Source organism: Capsaspora owczarzaki, assembly GCF_000151315.2.
Source record: "Capsaspora owczarzaki ATCC 30864 unplaced genomic scaffold supercont2.3, whole genome shotgun sequence".
In the NCBI taxonomy this organism is placed as follows: Eukaryota; class Filasterea; order Ministeriida; family Capsasporidae; genus Capsaspora; species Capsaspora owczarzaki.
The window spans coordinates 987,793-1,015,167 of record NW_011887294.1 but is presented as its reverse complement, the minus strand read 5'-3'; the positions used below and the strand labels follow the sequence as shown (position 1 = coordinate 1,015,167).

The 27,375-nt window shown below is 55.5% G+C and overlaps 6 protein-coding genes across 6 annotated transcripts; 3 read left to right on the top strand and 3 right to left on the bottom strand.

Moving 5' to 3' along the window:
- Positions 1 to 76: 76 nt before the first annotated feature.
- Positions 77 to 4,504, bottom strand: CAOG_02304 (5'-AMP-activated protein kinase catalytic subunit alpha-1; the record flags this gene model as incomplete). Its single annotated transcript, XM_004349004.1, has 7 exons — positions 77 to 2,121; positions 2,229 to 2,408; positions 2,499 to 2,535; positions 2,635 to 2,721; positions 2,831 to 2,940; positions 3,047 to 3,200; positions 3,917 to 4,504. 7 exons carry the CDS (start codon positions 4,502 to 4,504, stop codon positions 77 to 79), a joined length of 3,201 nt encoding a protein of 1,066 aa, XP_004349054.1.
- A 1,743-nt stretch (positions 4,505 to 6,247) lies between these two features.
- CAOG_02303 (hypothetical protein) lies at positions 6,248 to 9,126 on the top strand. The gene is made up of 2 exons (XM_004349003.2): positions 6,248 to 8,088; positions 8,281 to 9,126. The coding sequence occupies exons 1-2, from the start codon at positions 6,427 to 6,429 to the stop codon at positions 9,040 to 9,042; spliced, it is 2,424 nt and encodes an 807-aa protein (XP_004349053.2). The 5' UTR covers positions 6,248 to 6,426; the 3' UTR covers positions 9,043 to 9,126.
- Positions 9,127 to 9,272: 146 nt separating this feature from the next.
- On the top strand, positions 9,273 to 12,523 carry CAOG_02302 (poly A binding protein). Its single transcript, XM_004349002.2, has 2 exons — positions 9,273 to 9,628; positions 10,482 to 12,523. The coding sequence occupies exons 1-2, from the start codon at positions 9,334 to 9,336 to the stop codon at positions 12,173 to 12,175; spliced, it is 1,989 nt and encodes a 662-aa protein (XP_004349052.1). The 5' UTR covers positions 9,273 to 9,333; the 3' UTR covers positions 12,176 to 12,523.
- CAOG_02301 (mmaa protein) lies at positions 12,418 to 14,873 on the bottom strand. The gene is made up of 8 exons (XM_004349001.2): positions 14,352 to 14,873; positions 13,932 to 14,197; positions 13,621 to 13,786; positions 13,418 to 13,539; positions 13,118 to 13,267; positions 12,965 to 13,045; positions 12,772 to 12,854; positions 12,418 to 12,693 (listed from the first exon to the last, which is right to left on the bottom strand). Exons 1-8 carry the CDS (start codon positions 14,854 to 14,856, stop codon positions 12,579 to 12,581), a joined length of 1,488 nt encoding a protein of 495 aa, XP_004349051.1. The 5' UTR covers positions 14,857 to 14,873; the 3' UTR covers positions 12,418 to 12,578.
- A 107-nt stretch (positions 14,874 to 14,980) lies between these two features.
- On the top strand, positions 14,981 to 19,148 carry CAOG_02300 (hypothetical protein). The gene is made up of 4 exons (XM_004349000.2): positions 14,981 to 15,021; positions 15,253 to 15,355; positions 15,520 to 15,561; positions 15,693 to 19,148. The coding sequence occupies exons 1-4, from the start codon at positions 15,002 to 15,004 to the stop codon at positions 18,993 to 18,995; spliced, it is 3,468 nt and encodes a 1,155-aa protein (XP_004349050.2). The 5' UTR covers positions 14,981 to 15,001; the 3' UTR covers positions 18,996 to 19,148.
- CAOG_02299 (ubiquitin ligase E3) lies at positions 19,057 to 27,334 on the bottom strand. The gene is made up of 4 exons (XM_004348999.2): positions 26,770 to 27,334; positions 23,587 to 26,583; positions 19,581 to 23,423; positions 19,057 to 19,468 (listed from the first exon to the last, which is right to left on the bottom strand). Exons 1-4 carry the CDS (start codon positions 27,286 to 27,288, stop codon positions 19,211 to 19,213), a joined length of 7,617 nt encoding a protein of 2,538 aa, XP_004349049.2. The 5' UTR covers positions 27,289 to 27,334; the 3' UTR covers positions 19,057 to 19,210.
- Positions 27,335 to 27,375: the final 41 nt, after the last annotated feature.

Here is a 27,375-nt window from a genome sequence, read left to right as displayed (position 1 = left end):
ACAACAAAAAAAAAAATCAATCTCAAACATCGAAAATCTGTTCAGCAACCAGCGAGAGAATTGCAGAGGGAAAAAATCACACGAGGTTCATGTCCTTGGTGAGGCGATCAGTCATTTGCTTGTAGCGCCAAAGCTCGCCAGCGGTGCGACGGAAGACAATGCCGCTGAATCCGTCAAGATGAGGGAGCTTGCACACTTCAATTTCCCAGCTGAGGTCTTGAGCGGAGCAAGACACGATCAGACCAAGGATGGTAAAGCGAACCTTGTTGTGAACCAGCGATGCCGTCACGCGGTCGAGCAATTTGGAAGGGGAGAGGGTGGTTGTGGTCGCCACACCAAACTTGCGCGCATGGGCTTTGCGAGCACTGTTTGAGAGCGACACTTCAACCTCCTGCATGTGGAACGCCTTGCTACGGCGATCGTTCTGGGCATTCAAGGCAGTCAGCGGATCCGCCGTGGAGTCGGACGAGTTTCGGAAGCGCTGGATGAAGCGGGTAAACGAAGCACGTTTGGGTTCGTAGAGCTGCGAGTCGGGCGAAAGAGCAGAGTCGCTTCGTGGGGTCAAGGCGGCAGTCATCCATGATTTAGGCTCAGAGACTGCTGGCGCCCCAGTCGATGCTGCACCGCCGGAAATTCGGTAGGCAGAGCTAGGGTGCTCGCCAAAGCGCATTGGCTCTTCTGACAGCGGACGAGCCTTGCCGCTGCGCAAGGACAAGCGTGGCGACGGAAGAGTAGTAGCTGACCCTTGGGGAGTCGCGTCGGCGGATGAGGTGCACATGTCTGCAGACTCTGTGTGCGCACCAATCGTCGACGAGGAGGTGGTGGCATCGTCAAGCTGCAGTTGAGCCACTTTGGCAGGTTTCGGCGGGCTCTGGTGGAGCTGTTGATCAGTGGCACGGAATGCAGTGGAGCTAGCGGGTGCAGCAGGAGACTGGGCCAATGGAGTGGCCTCATCCGCGGGATCGGCAGGGAGCGCGAGCGTGTCGTTTGCGGGAACGGGCATGGAGAGAATCGTTTCCTCAGCTTCGGCGATGGACCAGAAATCAATGACGGCTTGCACGTCCTCAGGCTTGGGCACCGGTTGAAGCATGACTGTCTCATTCGGCTGTTGGTGGTGGTGGTGGTGGTGGTGGGCGTCAGTGTCGCAGACGCTTAAACGCGACGAACGATTGGAGAGCTTGGGGCTGGTGGGGTTGCTCTTGGAGGCCGAAACGTCTTCGGCGGTGGAGCTGCGACGGAAGCGCTTGCGCATCCAAGCGGCAAGGCGTTGACCTGTCGTAGGTGAGGTGGCGCAGGGCGATGCCGGCTCGCCATTGCTGTTGAGGCTGGAGGAGCTCATGTTGATATCACTGCCAAAGCCAGAGTCACGGAAGAATCGGCGCCCTGTGCCCGTCGTGTTTGCCGACGATGGGGCGGATGAGTCGTCGTTGGTGTCGTAGCCAGGCGTCGGAGCCGGGGACCCCGATCGCGGCGAGTGGGTCGCGTAAGGCTTGTTCTTGGACGAGCCAAATCCGAAAGCACTCGCGAGGCCAATGCTCAGACGACGATTCGCCGACGGCTTGGGGATGGTTTCTTCCTTGCGACGATTGACGTCCAGATATGCTGGTGCGCCGCTGCTCCGCGTTCTTGTGCGCGGTGTGCGATCAGGCTCGAGCTTGTGGGCCAAGTCATACTCTGCATTGGAGTGCGATTGGCGCGTTTTCAGCGTGGTGGTGTCCACCGAGAAGCGTCGATGGCGGTTGGCAGCGGCTGGTGGCCGACCAGAGTTGGGCGCTGGCGGCTTGGCGTAGCGCTCGGCCAGTTGCAGAGCTACCTGCTCAATCATCGCGTTCATCTCTGCCTCTTGCCGCTGGGCAATCATACGGCGATTGAGCAGCAGATAATCAGCCGTGGCATGATTGACAGACTGGGTTTCCAGGTGAGCACGCAAATCGCCCACAGGACGACCCATGCGCGCCAGCTCGGCAATGACAGTCTCATCAATCTCGCGACTTTCGCCCTGGCAGTGCTCGACGGGGGTCTGCGAAGGCCCGAGAATCCAGGGGTGGCTGAGAATTTGCTCAATGGTCGGGCGCTCTGATGGCACGACACGCAGAATGCTTCGAATCAAGTTGCAGAACTCTGCGTAGCAACAACCATGATTGTTGGTAAGTTATCAGCAGCAGCAGTCCGAACAAACAAGCAAGCAAACAAACCCAAACGCAAACAAGCAGCGTGCTCCTACTCACCGCCAGACAGCTGGATCTCGGGAAGAAGAAAAGATCCAGCAAGAATGCGCGAAATCATCTCGCCTTGATTGAGCGTCTCACTGGCGAACGGGAGACGACCCATCACCAGCGTAAACAGCAAGACACCATAGCTCCACACGTCGGCGGCCGGCCCGACGTAGTGTTCGTTCTTGATAATTTCTGCGAGTAAAATCGAGGGATGGGGGAGGGGTGGGAGTTAGAATGTGCTGGATGGAGGCGTTCAAAGCAGCAATAAAACTCAAACATTACCCGGTGAGGTGTAGGCGAGGGAGCCGACAAACGTGGACTGCACAAACAACAAGTTGCAAAGGAAGAGTGTGGGTTAGCAGTGCAAAAAAAATTCTCAAAAGCAACCTGCAATTCTGCTGCACTGTTGGAAACGCACCATCAGCTGTCCAGGCGCAAAGGCGTTCGCAAAACCAAAGTCTGCAATTTTGACCTTGCCCTCCAAGTCCATCAGGCAATTTTCAAGCTACAAGCAAGGAGACAAAAAGAGCACCAAAAGGTCAAAGTGAGAAGGCGCCATCCACCTTTCAACGACGAAAGCAGCGAGGAAAACTTGCTTTGAGATCACGATGAACGATGCCCTGCTTGTGGCAGTAGTGGAGCGCCGATGCCAGCTGACGGGCAATCTTTCTTGCTTCGTGCTCGCTCAATCGTTGACGCGCAACGATGTGATCGAAAAGCTCGCCTAAGTTAAGGTAGCAGCATTTTTTTTTGAGGTTGTTGTTGTTGCGAATTGAGAACGCAAGAAAACGAGCTCAGAATACACACGCAGCTGGTCATGCAGCACATACCTCCTGGCATGTACTCGAGAACAAGGACTACATGCTTGGACGTCTCGATGACATCGTAGAGTCGCACAATGTGCTGGTGATGCAGCATTCGCAACGCACGAACTTCGAATGCGTGCATGTCAAACTCTTTGCGCGGGATGAACTTGAGCGCGACCTGCTCAACCAAGGGGCACGATTCATAATCACAGCAGCGCAATTTTGTTGGATGCGGTGAGTCATTTGAATGGTTCTTAAAAAAAAAAAAAAAACAAAAAAAAATCCCCCGAATTTTTCCAAATCGTTTGGTTTGTTTTCGTTTTTGTTCGTTTTCGTTTGCTTTGAGTTTTTTTTTTGTTCGTCTGACGCCCATCCGCGACACCATCGTTCAAACAATGGGGGAAAGCCGACAAAGAAGAAGAAGAAGAAGAAAAATGTCAAAGTCAAAGAGGAAGAAGCGCAAGGAGCAAGGAATACAAGAAAAAAGCGAAAAAAAAAATCAAAATAAAATAAAAGCGACAAAAAAAAAAAAAATAAAAAAATAGACCCAAAAACCCCACAAACTTTTTTTTTTTTTGTTGATAAGCAACAGGTATTCGATTTTTTTTAATATGACTCGCACTCGGTGTTCACTGACTGCTGCCCTCCCAACCTGGAGTGGCTCGAGCTGCCATCCACTTCTCCACCCTTCCCATCCCCACCCCCACACCAGCTTTGTTGGCAGCGCAGGCCAGAAGCGGGGGCTCCACGCACGAGCGAACAAGCCCAATTTTCCGCCTTTTTAGGGTCTGAAAAGATAACCCTCCCCTTTCCCCCGCACGTGCACCGCCTTCATTCGGGCTGCACGCGGCAACAAAAAATCCGACAATGAGCAGCAACAACAAAAAAACTCACCTCTTCGTTGGTGAGGAGGTGGTAGCCGAGGCGAACGTAGCCGTGGGCGCCCTGGCCAAGCTGCTTGTCCAGCCGATAGAATGATTCGACATCTTCGATGGTGCGAGGTGTCGCTTGCACGCGGCCGTCCTCCTCGTCCTCGCATTCCTCGTCGTCGTCTTCGGACTCGGACGAGGCAGAGTCGTCGCTGCTATCGTCGCACTCGTTGCGGTCGCCGGAGCTGGCGACGGTGCTGAGCGGTTTGTTGCCCGTTGGGGCGGATGACGACGAAGAGGCGTTGGCTCGTTGTTGACTTTTTGAGGCCCGATCCTCGAGCGGTCCGGCTCGTCGTGTCGCTGGGCTGCTGTCACTGCTGGCGCTGCTGAAGCTACTGCGAGGACTAGCGCTGTTCGTGTAGCTGCTGCTGCTCGGTCCGCACGCTGTGTGCTCGCCGTTGACGTTGAAATCTTGCTGTGATTGAAGATGCGTCATGGCTGCCGTTTGTCCTTGTCTGGTCGTCCCAGCTGCGCCGTTGCCACTGCTGCTGCTGCTGCCGCCGGGTGTGTACGTCTGGGTCATGCGCAAGTCGTCGACTTTGGTCGCGGCCATTTGTAGGAACGCAGGAGAGGAAAGGTGCTTTCAAAAGAAAAAAAAAAAAAGAAGAAAAAAAAAAAGGAAAAAAAAAACCACCCAGATCTGGTTCTGATCTAACAAGCCAGCATCAAAAAAACCAAAAAAAAAAAAAAAAAACCCGTGAGTCTCGCGCAGTTGACTGTTTTTTTGGATTGTGGATTTTGTACCAGAAACAACACCTTTTTCACGCACTCAAAAAAAAAAAAAAAAAAAAAAAATGAAGAATGAAAAAAAGTTAAAATTTATTGAAGGAAAAAAAAAAAAAAACCAAAAAAAAAAAAAAAAAGCCCCATTCAAGAATACAAGGTCGTGATAATGAGCTTGCTGGAAGTGCGATGCGTACATCAGGATTTGCGTCCGGATGCCAAAGTGCATAGGATGGGCTTATTTTGTTGAACGAGCCTTCCGGAAGGGATGTGCGATGACAAATTTGCTGGAGTCGGCGACACGGGGAGGGCCCAGGTCGAGTGTGTGCGATGGTTGTCAAGCGAAAAAAAAAAAAAAAAAAAAGCGGCGGCTCGAGCTCTCAATACGAAGAGGTGTTGGGCATGAATGCCAAAACGTTCAAAACGCACAAGGGTGCAGTGGCCAGAGCCACCGGCTGTGAAACGATAGGAATGCAGACAGCATTTCTGCCTTCCCCTTGCGCCATTGCACCGACGAGAAGGAAGGAAAAAAGACGCCAAAAGCGAGGAGGTGGTAAGAACCCCGCGAAAAAAACAAAAAAAAAAAAAAAAACACACAAAACAAACGAAAAATTTGGTCTGGGTCTTTGGTTTCTGCGCACCGAACGCTCACTGGGACTGCTCGGACTGCTCATACATGACACAGCGATGAAGATGCGACAGGAGGAGGGGCTGGTGGTGGTGATGGAGTTGGGAGTTGGTCGTGGAGCAGAGCATGCACGAGACGCACTCACCCAAATTAATTGATTTGAAAAGCAATTGTTTGATTAAAATCGAAAAAAATAAAATAAAATCGAAAGCAGAAAAAAACAAGAATGATCAGACAAAGTGCGTCGCCGAGCTATGCAGTCACAACGCAACGCGACATTTTTCCTTAGACTTTTGACAGGGACAGAGGCACGGGGCGCAGGAGCAACGCAGACACGACGCGGAATGGAGATGGAAATCAGACAAAAACAAAAATTGGAGGCAGGTCGAGTCAGGTCCCGGCCAAAAGTTCGTCGATTCGAGCGGATTTGGAAGCTGAGGAATGGGTTGTCATTGCGCATTGCGCATGTTGTATCATTCAATCGACGTTATTCGGCCAATAGCGAACGACCCAACCCGTGGGATTCGGAGTCTCACAAATCGTATGCCTCAATCAATTCACACCTTGTGCTTGTGGTTAAAGCAGCTAAGAGGTGTGAACCGAAGCGCACGCTCAGAGATGCGAATTGCGACCACCTATAGTCCTCTGCCGCGACACTCGATGATTGAGGCAGACAGCATGTCCGCACCGCTCGAGGCGACAGCTCACTTCGAGGCGTTTCGCGCGTGTCGGTTTGTTTCGCCGATTGCAGCGGGCGAATACTTTATTCAATCCATTGCTAAACTAGGCTCTTTTTTTCGCCATTCTTTTCGGCAAAAATTGTGAATGTGCTCAGCAACCGTCACCGGAGATCTGGAGTGCACGATGCACCAATGGTCACCCAAGTTTGAAGAAGCTTTGTCATGCAGTTCGGTTAGTCTTTGCTTTTTTTTTTTTTTTTTTTTTCATAAGGCTTCCGTTTCCGCTTGCCGCTCTGATTCATTCGACGCCAGCGCGATTCGAGCCCCCCTCCCACTCACCGCGTCCCCAAAGACACTCTTGTTGCTCGTCATCGTCCATTTTCATTTTGGGGGATTAACGTCGCGCGCCTGAATCCCCTGTTGCCCCTGTTGCCCTTTTCATTGATGATGACTCGGACTGGCGGCAAGAAGGCTCACGCGGGTCGGCAGCGTCGCTCGCGCGCATGGTCGAGCCCAGTCACCATGCCAGCCGTGGCTCTTGCAGTCGTCGTGATGATGCTGGCCTGCTCGCAAACGATGGCCGTCAAGGGCCCCAGCGTCCGCGGAGGAAGCCCTGCGGCCATGCTCGGTGCGACGCAGACCGGCAGCAGCGAGACTCATGGCGCGGCTACGTCCGTTGCTGCTGCGCTCGCCCAGGCCCTTCCAACAACGACAATCCACACTGGCACGAACAACTGCACGGGCATCCGGCTGGACATGCCGGGCGTGCTGCTCTCGGGTGTCGCCTTCTCCATCAATGTGACTCTGCCGCCTTACCTGGAGGGCAACCAGATGTGGCCAATCGCGCTGCCATATTTGCTCGTCGATGTCACTCAGAACGAGATCTTGGACAATGGCACCTTCATCACGATGGACGCGTCCCAGTCCGCCCGCATTGTGCTGCAGTTTGAGCTCGACGGGATTGTTGTGTCTGGAAACGGCGGCAAGACCTTGCATCTGATTGTCGACCAGTGTGCGCCCGTGCCGGTCAAGCGCAACACGATTCCCGACTGGGCATCGCTCTTCCCCACGATTTTGTGCATCATCTTGGCCGTGGCGCTGAGGCAGGTTTTGTGCGCCCTGCTGCTCGGCACTTGGCTTGGCGCCTTCTTCATCGAGTCGTACAACCCGCTGAATGCAACCCTGCGCACCGTCGATCACTACATTCTCCAGACGTTCGTTTCAACCTCCCACGCGGGCATCATCCTGTTCACCTTCCAGCTCGGTGGCTTGATTGGGCTCGTGCAAAAGAGCGGCGGCGCTCTTGGCCTCTCGCGCGTGTTTAAGCGCATTACCACCACGCCGCTCCGAGCCTGCCTCGCCTCCTTTTTTCTCTCGCTCATGATCTTCTTCGACGACTACAGCTCCATTCTGATTGTGGGCAGCTCGTTGCGCACCGTGCTCGAGTCGCTGCACGTTCCGCGCGAAAAGTTTGCCTTTCTCGTTCATAGCATGGGACCCGCACTCACCAGCATGTCGCCCGTGTCCAGCTGGATTGCAGTGCAACTTGGCTACATTACGTCTTCGTTTGCCGGCTCGCATGTCTCGGTCGACGCGTTTGTCATGTACCTCGAGTCCATTCCGTACCGCGCCTTCCCCATCTTGATGATTGTCTTTGTCTTTCTCGTGATTGTGACACAGCGCGACTTTGGACCCATGCTTCGAGCACGTCCGCACGCCCAGGGCTTGCTCCTGTCCGACCGCGGGGCCGAACCGCTGACCGAGCCGGTTGGCGGTGGACGCGGGCGGTCGTACAGCTCTGCCAGTTACGTGCCAATCGAGCCCCACAACCCACTGAGCCCCAAGGATTCGACGCCGCTTCGCTGGTTTAACGCAGCCATCCCGTTCGTTGCTGTGATTGTCTTGACGTTCGTCGGCATGTACCTGAGTGGCCTGAACACGATCGACCATATGCCTGCCAGCGATCGGCCTCCAACCACTGCCGAAAACATTTTCTCGAACGCAGACAGCATGGACGCGCTGATTTGGAGCTCGCTTGCTGGAGTGATGATTTCGCTGATTTTGGTGTTGGTTCAATGCATTTTGAACCTGTCGGAATCGCTTCAGGTGAGTTGCCCTTTCCAGCCTTTGAGCTGTGTGGCTTGATTGATTTTGGGGTGTTTTTTTTCCTTCTCTCACAATTCCCTGACTGTTTGGCTGCTGACCCGCTTTGTTGGTTGCTGTTACGTTACTGTAACGTTCCCTCCCCTCCCCTCCCCTCCCCTCCCCTCCCCTCCCCTCCCCTCCTTGTGCACGCAGGCTATCATCTGTGGTGTCCGTGAAGTTGTCGAGCCCACCATGATCTTGGTCCTGGCCTGGGCCCTTGGCGATGTCATCAATCAGTTGCAGACAGGCAGGTACTTGTCGCAGCTGATTGGCACTGGCATTAATCCCATCTACTTGCCCACGATTGTCGTGTTGGTGGCCTACCTGATGTCGTACGCGACGGGCACCTCGTTCGGCAGTATGGGAATCTTGTTCCCGCTCGTCATCCCGATTGTGTGCGAGTTGACGACAAGCGACGACTTGCGCACACAAACCGCGGCCGCCATTATGGGCGGCTGCGTGTTTGGCAATGTCGCGTCGCCGATTGCCGATAACACTATTCTCTCCACCATCGCCACATCGTGCGATCTCAATGCGCACATCAAGACTCAAACTCCGTACGTGCTGCTCGTGGGCGCCGTTTCGGTCTTGCTCTGCACGCTCCCTGTCGGCATGGGCGCCTATCCAGTCTATGTCGGTCTGCCTCTTGCCACGCTGGTCCTCCTTGCCATTCTCCTCGTTTTCGGCGCGACCGATAACGAGTCCGATTCGCTCTTCGACCGGGTCGTGTGCACGCGCCTCTTGGGGCGATCCAGCAAAATTCGCTACCGCTCCGTGACGGCCTTGCCAGATCCCATGGATGAACCATCCGACCCCATGCCCACCCGCCGCCGTCCATGGTGGTCTTCACTCCGCTTTTGGCAGCGCGAGCCCAGCAGCAAGCCAAGAAGCCAAGGGTATGAAGCGATCAATTGATTTTTTTCATTTTTTCATAAGTTTCGGTGTGTACTTTTATTTGGTTTTGCACCAATGTGATCGTTTGAATACAGTACTGGCCTGCATGATGTTTTTTTTTTGGTCAAACACACTCATGTCCTTCCATATGAGAACGGGGACTCCATCATCATGCTTGCATTGATTCTCAGACCATCATGAATAATAATCGTTTTATTATTTTTTTTTTTGTTTTTGGTCGATTCACTCTTCCGCCCGCCAAAAAAACAAAAAAACTTTTTCTTTTTTTTTTCAAAAAACTAAAAAAACAAAATGTCCAACACTACCATTGCTGCCCAGCCTGCTGCTGCCCCCGCTGCTGCCGCCGGCGCTGCCCCGGCTGCTGCCAACACCACCACCGTCGTTGCCAACGCCGCTGCCGGTGCCGCCCCCAGCTTCCCCTCGGGCTCGCTGTATGTCGGCGACCTCCACCCCGAGGTTACCGAAGCCCAGCTCTTCGAGATTTTCAACAACATTGGCCCGGTCGTCTCCATCCGTGTCTGCCGTGACGCCATCACCCGTCGCTCCCTCGGCTATGCCTACGTCAACTTCCACGCCGCCGTCGATGGTAAGAGCAGCGGAAACGGACACGGGGAAGAGCCAAACGAAAAAAAAAAAGAAAAAAAAAAAGACAAAAAAAAAAAAAAAAGAAAAAAAGAAAAAAAAAAACGAAACGAAAAGGCTGTTGTCGCACGACGCAAGCGCACATGCGTACTGCGCACCCAGCCACCTTGCGAGTGATATTGTGCAGCTCGAGCAGTGGTTCCTCATTGCTCCGCGCCATGGTCCGTGCTGGTGGTCCGACACATGCGCAAGAACGGTTTTTTGACTTTCCATCGTGGACATTTAAACGCCAGCCACGTGCGTTTGTTCGCGCTTTCATTTTTATTTTATTTTGAACAAATGCGCACCAACGTCTTGCTGTTGTGTGGGCGCCATATGCGTGCGCAAGTATGGGGGGGCATTTGTCCAGTGTTTTGCTTTGTTGTGTGTTGGGTTGCGGCGAGGACAGCCACGTCAGAACTGCAAGCAGAGTTAAAAAAGAAAAAAAAAAAAGAAAAAAAAAAGAGAAAGAAAAAAAAAAAAAGAAAAAAAAAGAAAAAAAAAATAAAGAAAAAAAAGAAGAAAACCAACGTGGCGTCGTTTCTTCGTTGCGTGGTCGTTGCTGCTTTGTGTGTTGTGGTTCTCGCTCGTTCGAACTGCTTTCGTCGACCTTTTTTTTTATGAATTTGACAAGGACATGCTTGTTATTCGGCCGGGAAGTCTGGGGCGGAGGGGGGGGGCGGAGCTTGAGAGCATGCACAGCTAAGCTCGCCCGATGTCGCAACGCTGACGCCATTTCCCGGCTTTTTTTTTTTTCACTTTGACCCTTCCAACTCATCCATTGTTTTTGTATTTGTTGCGCAACTCTTCAACAACAGCCGAGCGTGCCCTCGACACCCTCAACTACAGCCTCATCCGTGGCAAGCCTTGCCGCATCATGTGGTCCCAGCGCGACCCCGCCGTTCGCAAGTCCGGCCTCGGCAACGTGTTCATCAAGAACCTCGACAAGACCATTGACAACAAGGCTCTCCTCGACACCTTCTCTGCGTTCGGCAACATTCTGTCGTGCAAGGTCGTGACCGACGAGAACGGCTCGAAGGGCTATGGCTTTGTCCACTACGAGACCCAGGAGGCTGCCGAGACCGCCATTGCCAAGGTCAACGGCATGGTCATCAACGGCAAGCAGGTCTTTGTCGGCATCTTTGTGCCCCGCAAGGAGCGCGTCGAGCTCGGCGAGGGTGTCACCAAGTTCACCAACGTCTTTGTCAAGAACCTCCCTGAGGACACCACTGACGCTGCCCTCAACGACATGTTCAGCAAGTTTGGCAAGATCACCTCTGTTGTCATCATGAAGTCGAGCGACGACGACAAGTCCAAGGGCTTTGGCTTTGTCTGCTACGAGAAGGTCGAGGACGCCCAGGCCGCCGTCAACGCTCTGAACGGCACCGAGCTTGCTGGCAAGACCCTGTTTGTCGCCCGTGCCCAGAAGAAGGCCGAGCGCGAGGCAGAGCTCAAGCAGCGCTACGATGCCCTCCGTCTGGAGCGCATCAACAAGTACCAGGGCATCAACCTGTACGTCAAGAACCTCGACGACGCCATCGACGAGGACAAGATCCGCACCGAGTTTGCCCCCTTCGGCACCATCACCTCGGTCAAGATCATGCGCGACGAGAAGGGCAAGTCCCGTGGCTTTGGCTTTATCTGCTTCTCGAGCGCCGAGGAGGCCACCAAGGCCGTCACTGAGATGAACGGCCAGACCATCCAGGGCTTCCCCAAGCCGCTGTACGTCGCTCTTGCTCAGCGCGCCGAGGACCGTCGCGCTCAGCTTGCTGCTCACTTTGCCCAGCAGCGCGGCAACATGGGCGGCCGCATGGCTGGCGGTGTCATCGCTGGCATGCCCCCGCAGTACATGGCTGGCCCCCAGATGTTCTACGCTGGTGTTCCCCAGAACCGCGGCATGGTCTACCCCCAGAACGTCATGCGCCGTGGTGCCTGGCCCGCCAACGTCCCCGTCGGTGTCGCCGCTGGCGCCCGCCCCGGCTTTGGCCCCTTCATGGCTGTTCCCCAGGGCGTTCCCCGCCAGGCTGGCAACAACTCGCGCGGCGGCAACCGTGCTCCCCGCGCTGGTGCCCCCGGCATGATCAACCAGCAGTTCCCCCAGCAACAGCAGCCCCAGCAGCCCCAGCAGCCCCAGCAGCAGCAATCCCTCCGCGCTGGCCAGGCCGCTTCCGGCGCTCCTCGTCAGCAGGGTGCCCAGCAGGGCGCCGGTGCTCGTCAAGCCATCCCCAAGACTGCCGGCCGCCAGGGTGCCTCCGCCACCGCTCCCGCCCCCAGCGACGAGCGTCTTGCCAACCTTTCCCAGTTCGACCTTGCCACCCAGAAGCGCGTTCTTGGTGAGACCCTCTTCCCCCTGATTGCCGCCACCCAGGCCGACCTTGCCGGCAAGATCACTGGCATGCTCCTCGAGATGGACAACACTGAGCTTCTCCACCTCATCTCCGTCCCCGACGCTCTTGCCGAGAAGGTCCAGGAGGCCGTCACTGTGCTCCAGACCCACGGTGCTCAAAACTAAAGCCAATCTGGTTTCCCCCTTTTTTTCTCTTCTTTTCTTTTTTGATTGATTTTTTTTAAATTGTCGGGTTTCGGGTTTGTTTCCTTTTCCCCCTTTGCCTTCTCTTTTTCAAACCGCAGTGATGTCGTCCTTGTGATCGGAGCGTCTGATCGGCGCTGGTCCGAGTTCTTTCCTTGCCATCATGCGTGTCCTTCTTTTTTTTTTCTTCTTTGCTGCCATTCATTCCCACACTTCATTTATTGGGCGGAAGTGTCGAATGCAATTGTGCCAGTGGTCAATCTTATTTTTTGCCAGCTTGTCCACTAAAAAAAAATACACACAGACATTCAAAAACACACCACAAAACACCACAAAACCATTGCGCATACTGTTTTGTTTCCCCCTAGTGCTCAACTATAGTTGTTCAGCGAAACCGGTCGAGAAGCTCATCAGCAGCCAATCCAGGCGCAACTAAGCCCTGCATGACTTGCTGCTCTGCGCCTGCGATGACACGCGAAACTTCAGGGTGTGCTTGGAATCTGTGCAAACACGAGCAACAACATTTTAATTTTAGTTGAGGCAATCAAAGGAGCAAAATCATCAAGCCCAACTCATACCGTTCCAAAATACCATCGGAAACGTGCTTCCACATCAATCGTTTCCGCTGTTGGCTGCGCTTGAGGAAAAACTCGCCCCCTTTCTGCAAAGAGAACAAAAGAAAAAAAAAAAAAAAAGAAAGAAAGAGAGAAAAAAAAAATCAATGTCCCAAGCCCAACTACCAAAATCACTCAGTCAACGTTGGGTTCATACCATCTGACTGTCATAAAACTGAAGCATCAACTTCCACGCATCGGCCAAGCCCGTGGAATCGAGCGACGAAAGCATCGCAATCTGTAAAAAACCCCCACAGTCAATCAGCTGTCGCCAACTTGATCTGCAATGTCTCTCATCAAGGCTGCATACCTCAGGGGTCCAGGATGCGGTTCGAGGCCGCAGCAATTTCATGGCGCTGGTATATTCCGATTTGGCTTTTCGCGCAGCGGGAAGCAAGTCTCCGTCGGCCTTGTTTACAATGACAAAGTCCGCCAGCTCGACGATGCCTTTCTTGATACCCTGTGACCCCAACGAGCAGCAAAAACAAAAAGAGCAACAAAAGCAAAATGTTTGCACAGTTGTCCCGTTGTCTCGCCTTCCAACAAGCGTTCAAGCCGAGCTCGACATCAACACCAAAAACAAAAAAAAAAAAAAAAAAAAAAATCGCACCTGAAGCTCGTCGCCACCTCCTGGGGGCACAATCAAAGTAAACAAATCAACCATATCCGCCACAGCGGTTTCGCTTTGGCCCACGCCAACAGTTTCAATGATAATGACATCGTAGCCAGATCCTAAATACAAACACGAAGATGAGCAACGTTGAACCGCGTTGGCCATACAAACGCTCGCAGTCGAAAATAAGTTTGCAGTACCTTCGCACAGCACGATGGCATCGCTCGTGTTCCGCGTTACACCACCAAGAGAGCCGCGAGAGGGTGATGGGCGAACGTAAGCAGCGTCATTTCGGGAGAGCTCTGTCATGCGAGTTTTGTCTCCGAGAATCGAACCACCCGACACTGAGGACGAAGGGTCGACAGCCTAATCCCAGAACAGTAGGATATGAAGATGAGTATTCCCAAGCCCCACCCCCTCAGCACAGCGACATACCCGCCAAAACAACAACAACAAGAAACAGCCATCAAGGTGGCAAGAACGGGCATGATGCAAATCCTTCAATACATACCAGAACGGCGACTCGAAGACCCTGGTTGACAAGAAACATGCCAAAGGTTTCGATGAACGTCGACTTTCCAGCACCAGGGGGACCCGAGAGGCCAATCCGGAAGGGGGTGGGAAGGGTAGTCGTGGTCTGGTTGTTTTTGAGGGTAACTGTCGACACTGCTCGAGATCCCAGGGATTGGACGTGACTCCAGCGGTCGTGAAGCACATCCAAAATGCGATCGAGCAGATTCTGAGCAACTCGGCGGTGGTCACGGCGCCAAGATTCGACTGCAAGACCGAATCGAATGGCACAACATGCAAAGCAAAAAGCACACAGCGATTCGTGGATGAGTAAAATTCCAGCTGCCCAGCTGGGCATGAAGCTTCCAAACACCTGGCATGCAACGCTCGGCAGCAGGGTCGACCAAGCAATGCACTTTACCAAGTGTAATTCCGCGAGCCAACGCGCTGCGATCTTGCTGCAGAATGCCGTCGTAGAGCTTCTGGAGCCATGCCTGATCAGCTTCCTTGAGATGCAACAAGTGGTCGACGTTGAAGGCATCATTCTCGGTCTTCTTTGCAGCTTGAGGTTGAACCGGAGCTTGGACAGTGACCGGCGTCGACTGCGTGCTGACGGATCGCGTTGGGACACTAAGACGCGCGGAGCACTCCTCTCGCTCTGTGGCGGACATACTCGGCGTGCTGCTACTGGTTGCATGCTGGTGCAGTCCGGCGCGGGTCGAGGGAGCACTCGGAAGCGAGCCAAGACCAAGACACGGCCGCGTTCCGGATGAGCTCACGCCGCGTCGTTGGTCATTCTGCAGAGGCGCTGCTTGAGCACGCGTCCACGACGAAGCCGTCAGCAGCGCCAAACGAGTAGAAGCTGTTCGTTGAGCACGCAGGAGCGGCGTTGCAGCACAAGCCAGTTTCGACGACGCCAGCAGCATTGATCTCTGAATGAAACAAACGACTGAACACAAACGCTCACCACACTCATCTCAGAAGCGACAAACTCTCTCCTATCAATTTCGATTCATCGTTTATAGTTTGGTGCTACTCTTTTATTTTTGAGCAATTCTTCTTTTCCAAAAAATGAGCAGTCGAGGCAAAGCGTAAGGCCCAATAGACGGGGGATTAGGGGGATTGGTGTGCTCGGCCCTTGCCGCCGCGACCGCATCGGGGGTCTGCTGCCACACCAAGCCCTCGAGGGCTCGTGGCTTGGTCACGGCGGTGGCGTTGGGCGACGCGACAAAGAGGAGAAACGCTGGAAGGCCTTTTGGCGCCAAAAACTCAAATTTTCTCCCGCCAACGCTTGCTTGTTATGGTCGCGCGCCTGTTTTCAGAACCGGCATTGCCGCCCTGTTCGCAAGGCAAGGAGCGAAATCCAAGGACACGACACAGGCATCCTCAGCGACTCCAGCGCAGAATCCCGCGCCGTCTATGCAGGTGAGTGCGCGATTGGCTTCCCGCCACCAACCGAGCTTTTCCCGCCTTTTTTTTTTTTTATTTCATTCGTTTGTTTGTGCTGCATTTGCAACTGCCTGATCTGTCTCGGTTGCTCACTTGGTGTGGTCGCGATGCGCTCGCAACATATGTCTTCCACTCTACAGGTTGCAGAGCAGGCATCAGCGGCAGTCACAAGCAAGCGATTGGTAACGCAACCTCTACTCTTTTTTGTTCACTTGTCGTTTCTTTGTTCGCGTTCAATGGAGTGCTGCATGACTTTTGCTGACTCGGTTTCTATTTTACACTCTTCTCATCACCTTTTTTTTTTTGATTCTAGGCGGATCCCGTCGAGGAGCCCCGAGTTGTTGCAAAGTCACCGAGCAAAAAGCCAAGAATCGTGTCTGAGCGCGATGAGGACATCACTCCCTTCGCAGCGCCGCACACCAAGGTGGTCATCACGAGTAACAAAGACAAGGCTCGACAGGCAAGCAGAGAGGCCGAGCTGAAGCGTCTCGAGAGCCTGCACGAGCCAACGGTGGTTGTGCCGGTTGTCGCTTCGCTCGAAACTCTAATCACGCCGCCGTTGTTGGTGGCTGATGGAACCGAGGACATGTCTTCTCAGAGCTCGTTCTTGGGCGTGGCACCCCGCGCAGCGTTTGCCATTGCCATGCCTGCACTCGCCGTCCCTGAAGGTGCCGAGGACATGTCTTCACAAAGCTCCTTCTTTGGCGTGGCACCTCGAGCGGCGGTTGCCATTGCGAGGCCTGCACTGACCGTTCCTGAAGGTGCCGAGGATATTTCGTCTCAAAGCTCGTTCTTTGGCTTCCCGGTCGGATCTTCTTGTGTGATTTCCTCTCCTCCGAAAGTGGGCGCCGCTTCCACTCCAGACCTGGTCGAGGCTGCCGAGCCGATGGACGTTTCTGCCGACGAGGGCACCCCAGTGACCGAAACCAACAATGGCGGTCGCCCACGGCGCACAGCTGCCAAGAAGGCTGTCGATCGGCTTGCGAAAGGAGAGCAAGACGACGGCCTTGATGCCGAGCCCGCAGAAGAGGCCACAGAGGCGGCAGACGCAGAGGAGCCTGATGCCAACGAAAACCAAGATGCACGCGAAGCTCGCAAGCTTGCCGCTGCCGCCAAGCGCGCCGAGAAGGACGAGGCTGCCAAGCTGGCCAAAGCCGAGGCCGCCCGCCGAAAGGAGGAGCTGCTTCGCCAAAAGGAAGACGCAAAGCGGCAAAAGGACGAACAAAAGCTTCAACGCGAGCTGGAAGTGCAAAAGAAAAACCAAGAGCGCGAAGACGCCAAGAAGCGCAAGGAGGACGAGAAGCGACAAAAGGACCTTGCCAAGGAGGAAGAGCGTGTGCGCAAGGAGGCTGCCAAGGCCCAGCAGGAAGCCGAGCGGGCCAAGCGCATTGCCGATGAGGCCGCCCTGAAGGCCAAGCGAGAGGCAGACAAGGAAAACAAGCGACTCGCGGATGAGGCTGCCAAGGCCAAGGCCATTGAGGACGAACTGGCCAAGAAGAAGCAAGCCGAAGCTCGATTTTTCGGAATGCTCATGAAAGGCAGCAGCGGCGCACCTCAGACCACCAACCCTGTGAAGGCTGTGTCGGAGGAGGCAACGGTCGAGACCAAGGCAAAGGACAACAAGAACAAGCCCAACGAGGCCCCCTGCGTCCGCATCAAGTGGACGGCGGAAGATACCCAGCGCCTTGACACCCTGCTGGCACTGCAAGCTTCCGCGACACCCACCTTCCTTCACGAGGCCAAGCTTCGTGCTCGCGAGTTGAAGCGTCGTTGGCACGCGAGCCGACGCGAGTTGGTTCGTCGACACACTTCTATTGCTACTGCTGCCGAAACAGAGGCGATGGCCGTTGACAATGACGATGAAGTCGCACCAGTGACCGTTTGTCCCGAGGTGACTGCTCAACTCGATCGAATTCTTGGTCGGCCTGTTGTCGCCCGAACAAACCCTCCGCTGATCCATGGCGACCGGATTGTGCAAATGCGCCACATCCAACACGACGGCTCAATCCGTCCGCCGTACTTTGGCAGCTGCATGCACGTGCCCAAGTTTGCCAACCCTCGTCGACCATTCCTGCCCGATCCCGAGTACAACTACGACGATGATTACGACTCGGACCAGGATTGGGACGAGGCGGATGCCGAGATTGGCGAGTCTCTCAGCTCGTGCGAAGAGGACGAGGAGGAAATGGAGGCCACGGCTGGTCTGGGCGAGTTGAGCGACTTTGCTCCTCGCTCCAAGAAGGCCGAAAAGCGCAAAGTCTCCCGCGAAGAGGACGAGCTCGCCATCGACGAGGAGATGGACGATTTTGTCGTGCCTCATGGCTATCTTTCTGACGACGAAGGCGTGGACGCCGCTGCCGACGAAGATGACGCCGACGACGACCTTGGCGAGTTTGCCGACGACGACGCCAGTGACGATGAAGGCAGCGACGACGACACGTCTGCGGATGACGCCGACCAACCCACCCCCAGCAAGCCTGCCGCGTCACGCAAGGCACAGCCCAGCTCGATGCGCGTGGATTCGGACGACGAGAGTGCAGCGGCGCCGGCTGAACCACGTCTCTCGACCAAGCGCACACACAGCGAAAGCCAGAGCGGCGAAGCAAACGCAGCCGAGGAGGCTGCAGCGCGCAAAAAGCGTCACCTGCAAGCGGCCGAGCTCGAGCTCAAGAAGCGAGCACAAAACCTAGTTTCCCTCAAGATTGGTGTCTTGTTTGCGCCGTACGCCCCTCCTTCCGACGAAAGTGTCATTGCTCGTCTTCCCGCAGGATTGCCGGCCAACAAGATCTCGCGGGCTGTCGCCTTGTCCAAGCAAAAGACCTTGCAGCAGTTCCACTTCCTGGCCAAGTTTGCTGTCAATCCCCTGTTTGACTTTGGCGCTGAGGGTGTTGATCCCTTCAACTTTGCCCCTCCCGCTGCTTTTGTCGCGGCAACCACCGGCGAGTCGGCCAACCCAGCCGAGCCCGGCGAAGCAGCGACCCTGAATTCCAACGTGAAGGCTTTCACGGACGACTTGCTGCCCGAGCTTGTGCGCATGGTCCACGGCACGAGTCGCGGCGTGGATCCCATCGGAGCCGAGTTTGTCACTCGGCATCCCGAGGTCAGCAAGCGTCAAACCATCAAGAAGCTGCTCGACATTGCCGTCAAGGAGGTCCGGCCAGCCATCTCTAAAAAGCCACTGTTCTTTGTCAAAGACCAGATGCTTGCCTCTCTGGGTTTGGAGTCGTTGCAGCCCGCGTACTTTGCCGAAACTGCTGCTCGCAAGGCCAAGCAGGAGGCCGAGCGGCAGCAGCGCCAACAGCTGGATGCAACCAAGGAACCACAGCAACCACAAGATGCGCAGCAGCCCACGACACCGATGGATTCAAAGCGACAGCAGCTCACGCCGCCGACCTCCGGTGACAAGCAAAAGCGCCCCAGGAAGCGCCCGTCGCCTACCACTGCAACGACCAAAGAGCTCTTCCCGCTTGCATCATTCCTCTCATCAGCTGGCACGCAGCGTCAAGCCCCGAGTCATTCCGAGCAGGCCATGACGATCGAGTCCGTTGTCGAAGGCAGCCAAGGGTTGATCACTCCTGCCAGCAGCCCAGCAGGTCAAAAGGTGATCGCCTTGTGAATTGTGAAGATGTGATTTGTTGGTTGTCGTCGTTGTTGTTGTTGTCGTTGCTGTTATTGTTGTCGTTGCTGTTATTGGTTTGTGAGGAGCGGAGCTTTTCAAGGTGCGCATTGTTTTTGTCGTGAATTAAAATGCCAAACAAAGTACACGAACTGAAGGAAACATTGCATTGAAGAAGCAAACACCAAACGAGCACAAACAACTCCCCGCCCCGACTACCGCTCGTGGGGTTGGTAGCTCCAATTGGCAGAAGAATTATCAAAGGATTGAAGAAGAAAATGAGAATTCAGGGCCGCGTACCGAGCCTGGTTCAAGAAGAGCGGACGGCCGCGTCGAAGGTCAATGTCTTCCTCGCCGAAAACATCCAAGTAAGGCGAGCCCCAGGAGCACGTCACTTGACTTCGGTAGATCTGAACGGCGGAGGATGACAGAATCAGAATGACTGCCAGGCCTGCACAACACGACCGGGAATGCTACACAGGACAGGTTGACAGAGCCGGGACAGAACAGGGACACAAACAGGAATGAGTAAACAAGCACTCTCAAGAAAAACTGATTCAAATCAAAATAGCCAAACTCACTCACCGCAACGATTTCGCTTGTACGAGCCACAGTACAGCAGTTTAGCGCACTCGAGCGCATGGGCACACACAAAAAGGTGCCGCAGATCAAGCACAGCGCGCCCTGCGCTGGTACGCTGTGACAGTTCCCACAGGTCATGCCACGGAAGGAGCGGAAGAGATCGTCGAAACAGTTTGGAAGCGGAATCAACTGGACGGGGCGAGAGGGAACAATACCAATGTGCATGGTTGGGGTGGTTGCTTGACGCTCACCCGGAGTCGGAAGAGCTGCCGACAACAACGCGAGCCACTGCTCAGTCTGCTCTCCAAATGCAGCGGGCAGCACTTCCCGCACATCGACATCAGGGTCGGCCAATCGGGCAGGATAGCATCGAAGCGCGGGATGCGCAATCGACTCAAGAGAGGGAGAAACGAGGGCGAGCGCGTCAAACAAGGCGTCCGAAAAGAGATGCTCGCGCGCCAATGGCTGTCCAGCAAGATAGTTGCCAAGAAGGTGCACGCCGTGAACGTACGGCTGCAACAACCTCCGCGTGACTGCGAGAAGGTGTGCAATGACGCGCTCACGCACACGGACAGCGTCACCAGCGTCCAAGCCCACGTCCTGATCGGGATTGGCTACCGACTCCATCGAGGGAGAGGCAGTTACAGGCGGCAAATCCGCTTCTGGCATGCCAAAAATGTCGACAGACTTGTCCAGCATGACCACCGCCAAGTCTAGCGACAGGCCGCTCACCAGGGCAGACTGAGTCGCGAGAACCCTGCAAATTGTCTTGGCGAATTGGAGCAGCCAAGTGTCGATGCGATCGGAGGGGTCGTCAAGAGTCTCGAACGTGGTTGCTGCCAGCGCGTCGTCGACAACTTGAGCGACAGCGTCGGTCGACAGCGCAAACTGTTGACCTACGTGCAAGAGCGCCGGGATGAGTGCCTGAACAATGGACAGAGGGAAGACAGTTCGCCCAAGTCGTCCGATCTCGGCCAACGTGATCGCTCGCGGCCAAAGACAAAGTAGATGGCACAAAACAGAAAGGGCATCACACCCGAGCGGGTTGCGCGCAATGAATGGCGGGTCCGCGCGCAACAATTCGTGTGCCAGCGTGCTCAGATGCGCAAAACCAGGACTAGGTGGTGAGTGCATCTTGGAGGGGGGTGTTGGTGTGCGGCTGCTTGAAAGGTCGGAAGGTGACTGTTGCGAAGGTTGGCAAACCAACGCCTTCCAAATCAGCGGGAGCAAGCTGTGACGCATATCGTGTTCCATCAGAGTCGTCCCCTTGTTGTTGTCGTTGCTGTCGTTGTCGATGTTGTCGTTGTTGTCAGGTTGGTTGCGGCAGCAGCCAAAGAGCATGCGGACGAGTTCGCCGTAGCCCGTCATCTTGTCCAAAAGCTCACGCCGTCGGGCCGCGTCCTGAGACACACTGCTTGCTTGGAGAAGCGCCGACCGGATGATATTTCGCATGGTCGATGCAACGGTCGCAAAACTGCAATCCTCAAACCTGCCGCCCAGCCGCGACGCTTGCGTCACCTGACGAATGATGCTCGTTGCCGCAACCACAGCGCGCATTTCAGAAACGCCGTTTACGTTGGCGGCTGTAGCGTCATCATCCAGAACTTCTGGTGACAGCGCACTTTCCGTCCATGCTGCATCTGCGGCATCTGCTGCCTCGGGTTGCTCCGAGTCAACACCAAGGCCGACAGCAGCGACATCCGACGAACATACTGCCGAGACTGGAAGGATGGGAAGAAGCACGTTGGCCACCCGACGGCACGTTGTGCACGAGTACATGCCGTGACTGGTATCAATGTATGCACTGACCGACGGAGTGTGGAATGTGTTGCAAATAAACTGCGAATAGCACTCAAAGTGCATACAGTGTCCACAAGACCGGACCTGCAGACTCACAGCCTGATCGCCTTTCGTGGTTTGAATGTCGACGTGTTGTAGCATGTGCAGTGGATGGCGGTCTGGTTGGTGCTCAGCAGCGAGAGCATCAACACTTTTCTTCTGCCGGTTTGCTTGCCTGAAGAGCCTGATGGCCACGGGATCGGTGGATGCTACTGTCGCGTGAGAATCGAGTGCTGGTGGTGTCGGTGTCGTGGCGCTTTCGTGCTCGTTGGCCCCAGCACCCACCGCTTGGTGCACCGCTTGGTCCACCGCTTGGTCGACCTCATTGTCCAATACGCCCGACGGGAAAACCCACGCCACATAGCCCATCGGTTCAGCAAGCGTGGATGGCGTGCTGGTGAGGCAAATGACGCACTCGTACACTGGCGCGCTCGCGTTATTCGCATCAGACCCGTCCACGCTCATCGGAGTGGAAGAGACCGAGTCCTCAGTCTCGCCGACCTCTGTGGAAACTGCAGCGGTGGCGCGGCTCTCCTCGGCTTGCGTGTGCTGCACAAATGCACGCTGGCGTGCGGAAAACTCATTCATGATGGCGAGTTTTCGCTGACTGGCGGCTTGCTTGCGCTTTGCAGAGGACGCCGCATCGGACTCCGCCTGTTCTGCTGCGGCATGCTGCATGTAATCGGTCAAGTCAGCGCCATTCTTTGGTGGAGACTGAGCGCAGGCGGAATGGAGAGAGCTGGCAGCCGCGTCTTCGACAACGGCCCGTACGGCATGTTCAAAGGGAGAGTCGGAGGTGCCGGACCGCAAAGCAAGGCAGTAGGCACGACAGCCAGACCATGCTACGATGCGGTCCATGACGGCACTCAAGTACGAGGCATGGGATTCCATTTCGGGCATGGTGCAGAGTGCGTTCAGCAGGGAAAGGATAGAGGCATTCATTAAAGGCGTACCCGAGCTGGCTGTAAACGATCCTCCGACAGAAATCCTAGGAGGGACGACGCACTCAAAGCACATGTTGACGACAATGTCGCTAGACGGCAAGCCGAGGTCAAACACCGAGCTTGCGACGCGGTGCGGCCGAACGGCTGCAGCTGCAGTCCAGATCGCCCGAGACGGGCCAACGCCCACTCCATAGCGGGTGTCGTGGAAATCCAGCGCGCATCGAAGCACGTGCATGGCCTCGAAAAACGAGGCTTCGCACGCCGTGGTGCTTGGACCCGCCGCGTCAGCTGCTCGATCGCGCACTCGCCGGTCACATTCGATTGCATAAATTAAGCGATACGCGGCAAAGAACACGAGTGCATGGAGCAGAGGATCGTCAAGCATTCGCAGCAGTCCCGCAAATTCGTTGGAGAGTGGCTGCAGACGCCTGTACGGGAAACGCGTCGCCCAGACGGACGCGTTGGAAGACCTTGCCGCCGCGGTGCCGCCTGTGTGGCCCGGACTGGTCGACAGTTCACCGCTGCCTGAGGCAGACTCTGCAGGTGTGAGGAGGCCAGCGGTAGCCGTCGCCGATACCAGGTCTGGCCGAGCAAATGCCATTCGCTGAATTCCTTTCGCGATGGTGGACTTGGAATAGATGCGCGCGACCAAGTGAGCGAGATCGACCTCATCCCAGCATTCTCGGCGCAGCGAATAGAATCCTTGACGCATCGAAAATGCAGTGTTTGCCGGGGCGTGGTAATCCGCAACTTGCTTGAGGATTTCATCAAACTGCTCGTCCGCACCCACACGATGGGGAAGGCTTTCAGTCAGGCTGGAGTGGGTGAAATCATCGACGGCCAGGCGGTGGATGATTTCCATGCGGACATACTCGCCAAAGCTCATACCGAGGAAGGTGCGCTCTGACAGCATGGTGATTAACAAGCTGAAAAAGTCGGCAAACAAGTCGGGAGTGTCGCCCACGCGGAACTCGGGGGCGGAGAACGAGAGCTCTGAGGCGAGCCCAAACCGCATTGCCATCGACGTCAGCAGCGTGTTCGGCGAGAGCGCGATTGCGCCAAGCTGAGCGAGGAAGGAGAGAGCAGCAAACACAAGCAAACCAATGAACAACAAACAGCAAAATCAATAAATGACACAATTCGGCCGACAGCCACCAGAAACGAACGTCTTCTCCCCTCCTCCTCCTCCTCCTCCTCCTCCTCCTCCAATCTTGCTTCGTGCTTACCTGAAGCGCGAAAATGTCTGGATCGACAAAGGTCTCTGCAAAGCTTGGATGCATGTACATCCACACTTGCTGTGCGAGTGATTCGCCGTTGCGCCGCCACATGCCAGCGCGCGCTTGTGCCCGAAGCACATAGACGCGCAGCGGGAACTCAAAGAACGCCGCAATGAAACTTTCCATGGCGGGCAGGCTTTGGTGTTGAAGCAACACATCGGAATAAAACCCACGACTTGAGGCTCGACGGGGAGCTGAAACCAAGCTCGCAGCAGATGCACTACTCGACTCAAGCTTCATGGCTGCACGAGATTCTTCCAACCAGGCAGTCATCTCGCTCTGTTGCCGATCACGCTCAAAGTCTTGAGCAAACTTGTGGATTTTCGACCAAAGAATGGGCCAGGTGAGGCCCGTCCAAGCCATTCCGCGGCTGGCAAACACTGCAAACCATCGGTGCAGAGGGATGTGCAGCGTGATGGGACGCACGTCGACGGCAAAGTCGAACACGGGTCCGGCGCTGCGGTTGTGGGGCACCTCCCGGCGAGTCATGCCGGCGCGGCTGTGCCAATCCACCAGCATTTGCGCAAGCGCGGACAGCGCAGGCAGGACATGCTCGAGTCGTTCAGCGCAGAGGCTCTCCCGTAACGATGCGGGTTCGAGACCTGGCAGCAGCAATTCTCGAACTGTTCGAGGCTGAGAACGAGCCTTGTTGAGGGCAGGCGCGGCACTGGCGGCTGCGTTCACCAGACGCGACTGCGTGCCAGCAAGCTGGGCTGCAGGAGGGAGAAGTGTTTCCAGTGCCGCCCGGAAATAACCCAGAAAAGTGCCACTCGCCTCGATTTCGAGTTCAAAGGCAGTCGAATACTCATCAGGCTCGTACTCGATATGCACAGTCGTGCAACGAGTGTTGTAAAATATGCCTTGAATCAAGGACACGATTTGCGCGAGGGACCACAGCGTCGGCGCTTTCCCGAGCATCATGCACGCCACTTGCGGGTGTGTCAAAATGTTGACAAGATCACTGGTTACAGACCAGTACTGGTGCTTCTTGATGAAGGGTGCATTAATGTTCACAACCACGTCCTGGTTGACCCCGAGATCTGCCCTGCCCGCGAGAGGCGCGTGTTTGACATTGCTGCCGAGGACGTGACACAGGGATGTAGCCAGCTTGGCAGAGCAGTTGTCGCGTTCCTCGGACTGCAGCGCAAGGCCAGGATTGCTAAACAACTGGCAGCTAATATGGACGACGCGATTGCAATAGCGAGCCGGATCGTGACTCTGGGGCATGGCTGTTGTCAGACGCAAGTAATGGCAGCTGAATGCGTGCGCGGCCTCGTCCTTGACACGCTGGAACGGCAGGACATAGAGTGCAAAGGTAACAAATGTTTGTGGCAAACCGACGAACGCCGAAGCAGCCATCAACCAATAGAGCAAGGTGTGTGACGGCGCGGCAGATGCGTTGCTGGGCACTCGATGCGCATCAAGGGATTGGCCCCATGCCGAAGGACCACCTGGTGGGTAGATTGGAATGCCAGCTATCGTTGGACAGTACGTGGCAGACGCGGCGGAAGCTCTAGCAACAGAAGTAGTCGATTGCGGCTGTGGAGTGCTGCCGGGCAATGAAGAGTGCCCAGTCGCGGAGGTGTGCGTCACCGAGTCGTCCGAGGAAACCGGCCACGAAGGAAGAGCGTTTTGCGGATTGGCTTGGAACAACATTTCGGCAACCAACGGAATGTCCTCCGAAAGAGCAATCTCCTCCAGCAGAATGTGACTCATCACAACACGCAAATCACTACTGGTCGACATCCACTTGAAACACGCCGCGAGTATCTCGTCTGCCACCATGGCGGCACGCGCACTGGCGTCCACAAGACCCAGAGTCCGGGATGCAGAGGTGTCCGAAACAAGTGCAGCTGAACGCGGGGATCGACGCGAGGCGGTGGCGTGGGGGGCGGTCTGTGCATACAGATAGAGATGCAGGGCATGGCGCACAAGCCACGTCAAGACACGGCGGCAAGAGAACTGGGAATACGGCGAGAGCCAGCTTGGGAGCAGGGCCGCTTCGCGCTCCTCTTTCTGGCGTCGGGTTTCGGGATCCGAGACGCAATGGTCGGCGCAAAACCCGCTCGCTTTCATCACACCAGAGTCGCCACAGTCGCACGCACCGCCAGTGAACGAGCGAAACATGGAGTAATCATGCCCGACATGGTTGCCCTTCTCGAAGCAGGCTGCGCAAATGGACGTACAAGGCGACAGACCACACGTTTTGCAACGGTACGCAACGTAGTCTGCGTCCCACAGAAAGAAGCACGAGGTTGCTGCCGTTGCATGCTTGTCCGCGGCGAGTCTAGTCCAAAAGTCGTCCGACGACGCCCCGCCAGCGATAAGCACAGAGCACCAATCCAAGGCGCTGTTCAAAGCATCCAAGTCGAGCTCTGCCGGGGTGGTGTTATCGACAGGCCAGCCGTTGGCATTGGCTGGCGCTGCTGGTAGACGACGCCTTGCCATGGAAGCTGGCCTGTCGCGTGTTGTTGGGGGGAATTGAGTGCCAGTGCTGGTGCCAGTGCTAGTGCTGGTGCTGGTGCTTGGACTGGGATGGTTTCGGCGTATTGCCGAGTAAAAGTTTTGCAGCAAAGTGAAGCGATGGGGAGCTGCTGCCTGATCTGCGCCATTCCGGGCTGGTTCCGACGCGTCTTGAGCGCTGTCTTCGTAGTCCTGACCGTCGTCGCTGATTTCTTCCTCGTCATCGCGCTCGTGGCCGTCGGATAGGAAGGCGTGGTGCATATCTGCAAAGAGTGCAGCATACTCTGAATCCAAAGAATCGATCGACATGCCATTCTCGTCCTCGGAGTTGGTGTCGACCTCAGAATCCACAGTCGGGGCTTGGCGCCCTTCCGTCCGGGTAGCCGTTCGCCGCTGGAGTGTTGGCGATGGAGATCGACGGTGTCGTCGACCAGTTAACGCGGATGTTCGTCTTGGATTCGGTGATTTAGTTTTGATGAGTGTCTGAAGCAAGGCAGACATGAGCGCAAAACAAGTTAAAAACTCGGAAGAAGAACTCGAAAGTTGAACAAAATCAACACACAGACAAAATCACAGAGAAAGAAATGATAAATACAAAAGTTGGCAAATTTCTGAAACGAAACGTAGTTCTCGCCATCCACAACAATTTAAGGGGGAAAAGGCGCTCACCTGAGCAGAGAACAGCGTGGCGAGGAAGGTGTTGGTGGTCGCTGCGTCTTCGCGGACGGCGAGGAGGCGCGCAACAGACTGACGCTGAACGGCGCTGGGCGGCTGGTTGTTGCTTGGCAGGAGGAGCGACCGCGCATCCACACCGCCGATATGATGCATGAGCGACGATGGCGACCGCGATGACGCTTCATGTGCACCAGAAGCAGTAGCAGCAGCATCGTCACCATCACCATCGGCAGCAGCAGCAGCAGCAGCAGCAGCAGTGGAAGACGACAAGCTTTGGCACAGCATGTCAACGCGCTGAGCAAGCTCAAGTCGCTGTGCAAGCGTCATCGGAACCGGGGCGTCGGCGTATCCGCTCAGTCCGCCGTCCTGGTTGGTCGCGGTCAGCAGACTCTGCAGCGACTCGAGATCTTGACGTGTCTGTGCAGTCTCGGCGCTGCTCGGGCTGCCGTTGTTCAGCAACCGACTAACAACCTGCGTAAATGCAGCCGCTTCATTGCCTGTGCTCGACGCCATTGAACGTGATTGAGCGTGTGTGCAGAGGAAAAAAAAAAAAAAAAAACGACTGTGTTGAACTAGGCTTGGTCACATTGCTGTTTTGAA

Excerpts from the sequence above, each read along its gene's own strand:
- CAOG_02303 (XM_004349003.2), top strand. The coding sequence starts at position 6,427 with ATGATGACTCGGACTGGCGGCAAGAAGGCTCACGCGGGTCGGCAGCGT. Across the intron at positions 8,089-8,280 it reads ACCTGTCGGAATCGCTTCAG|GCTATCATCTGTGGTGTCCG; the intron begins GTGAGTTGCCCT and ends TTGTGCACGCAG.
- CAOG_02302 (XM_004349002.2), top strand. The coding sequence starts at position 9,334 with ATGTCCAACACTACCATTGCTGCCCAGCCTGCTGCTGCCCCCGCTGCT. Across the intron at positions 9,629-10,481 it reads CTTCCACGCCGCCGTCGATG|CCGAGCGTGCCCTCGACACC; the intron begins GTAAGAGCAGCG and ends CTTCAACAACAG.
- CAOG_02301 (XM_004349001.2), bottom strand. The coding sequence starts at position 14,856 with ATGCTGCTGGCGTCGTCGAAACTGGCTTGTGCTGCAACGCCGCTCCTG. Across the intron at positions 13,540-13,620 it reads TGCCATCGTGCTGTGCGAAG|GATCTGGCTACGATGTCATT; the intron begins GTACTGCAAACT and ends GTTTGTATTTAG. Across the intron at positions 13,268-13,417 it reads GAGGTGGCGACGAGCTTCAG|GGTATCAAGAAAGGCATCGT; the intron begins GTGCGATTTTTT and ends TTGGGGTCACAG.
- CAOG_02300 (XM_004349000.2), top strand. The coding sequence starts at position 15,002 with ATGAGCAGTCGAGGCAAAGC. Across the intron at positions 15,356-15,519 it reads ATCCCGCGCCGTCTATGCAG|GTTGCAGAGCAGGCATCAGC; the intron begins GTGAGTGCGCGA and ends TCCACTCTACAG. Across the intron at positions 15,562-15,692 it reads CAGTCACAAGCAAGCGATTG|GCGGATCCCGTCGAGGAGCC; the intron begins GTAACGCAACCT and ends TTTTGATTCTAG.
- CAOG_02299 (XM_004348999.2), bottom strand. The coding sequence starts at position 27,288 with ATGGCGTCGAGCACAGGCAATGAAGCGGCTGCATTTACGCAGGTTGTT. Across the intron at positions 26,584-26,769 it reads CCACGCTGTTCTCTGCTCAG|ACACTCATCAAAACTAAATC; the intron begins GTGAGCGCCTTT and ends GCCTTGCTTCAG. Across the intron at positions 19,469-19,580 it reads GTACAAGCGAAATCGTTGCG|CATTCCCGGTCGTGTTGTGC; the intron begins GTGAGTGAGTTT and ends TGTCCTGTGTAG.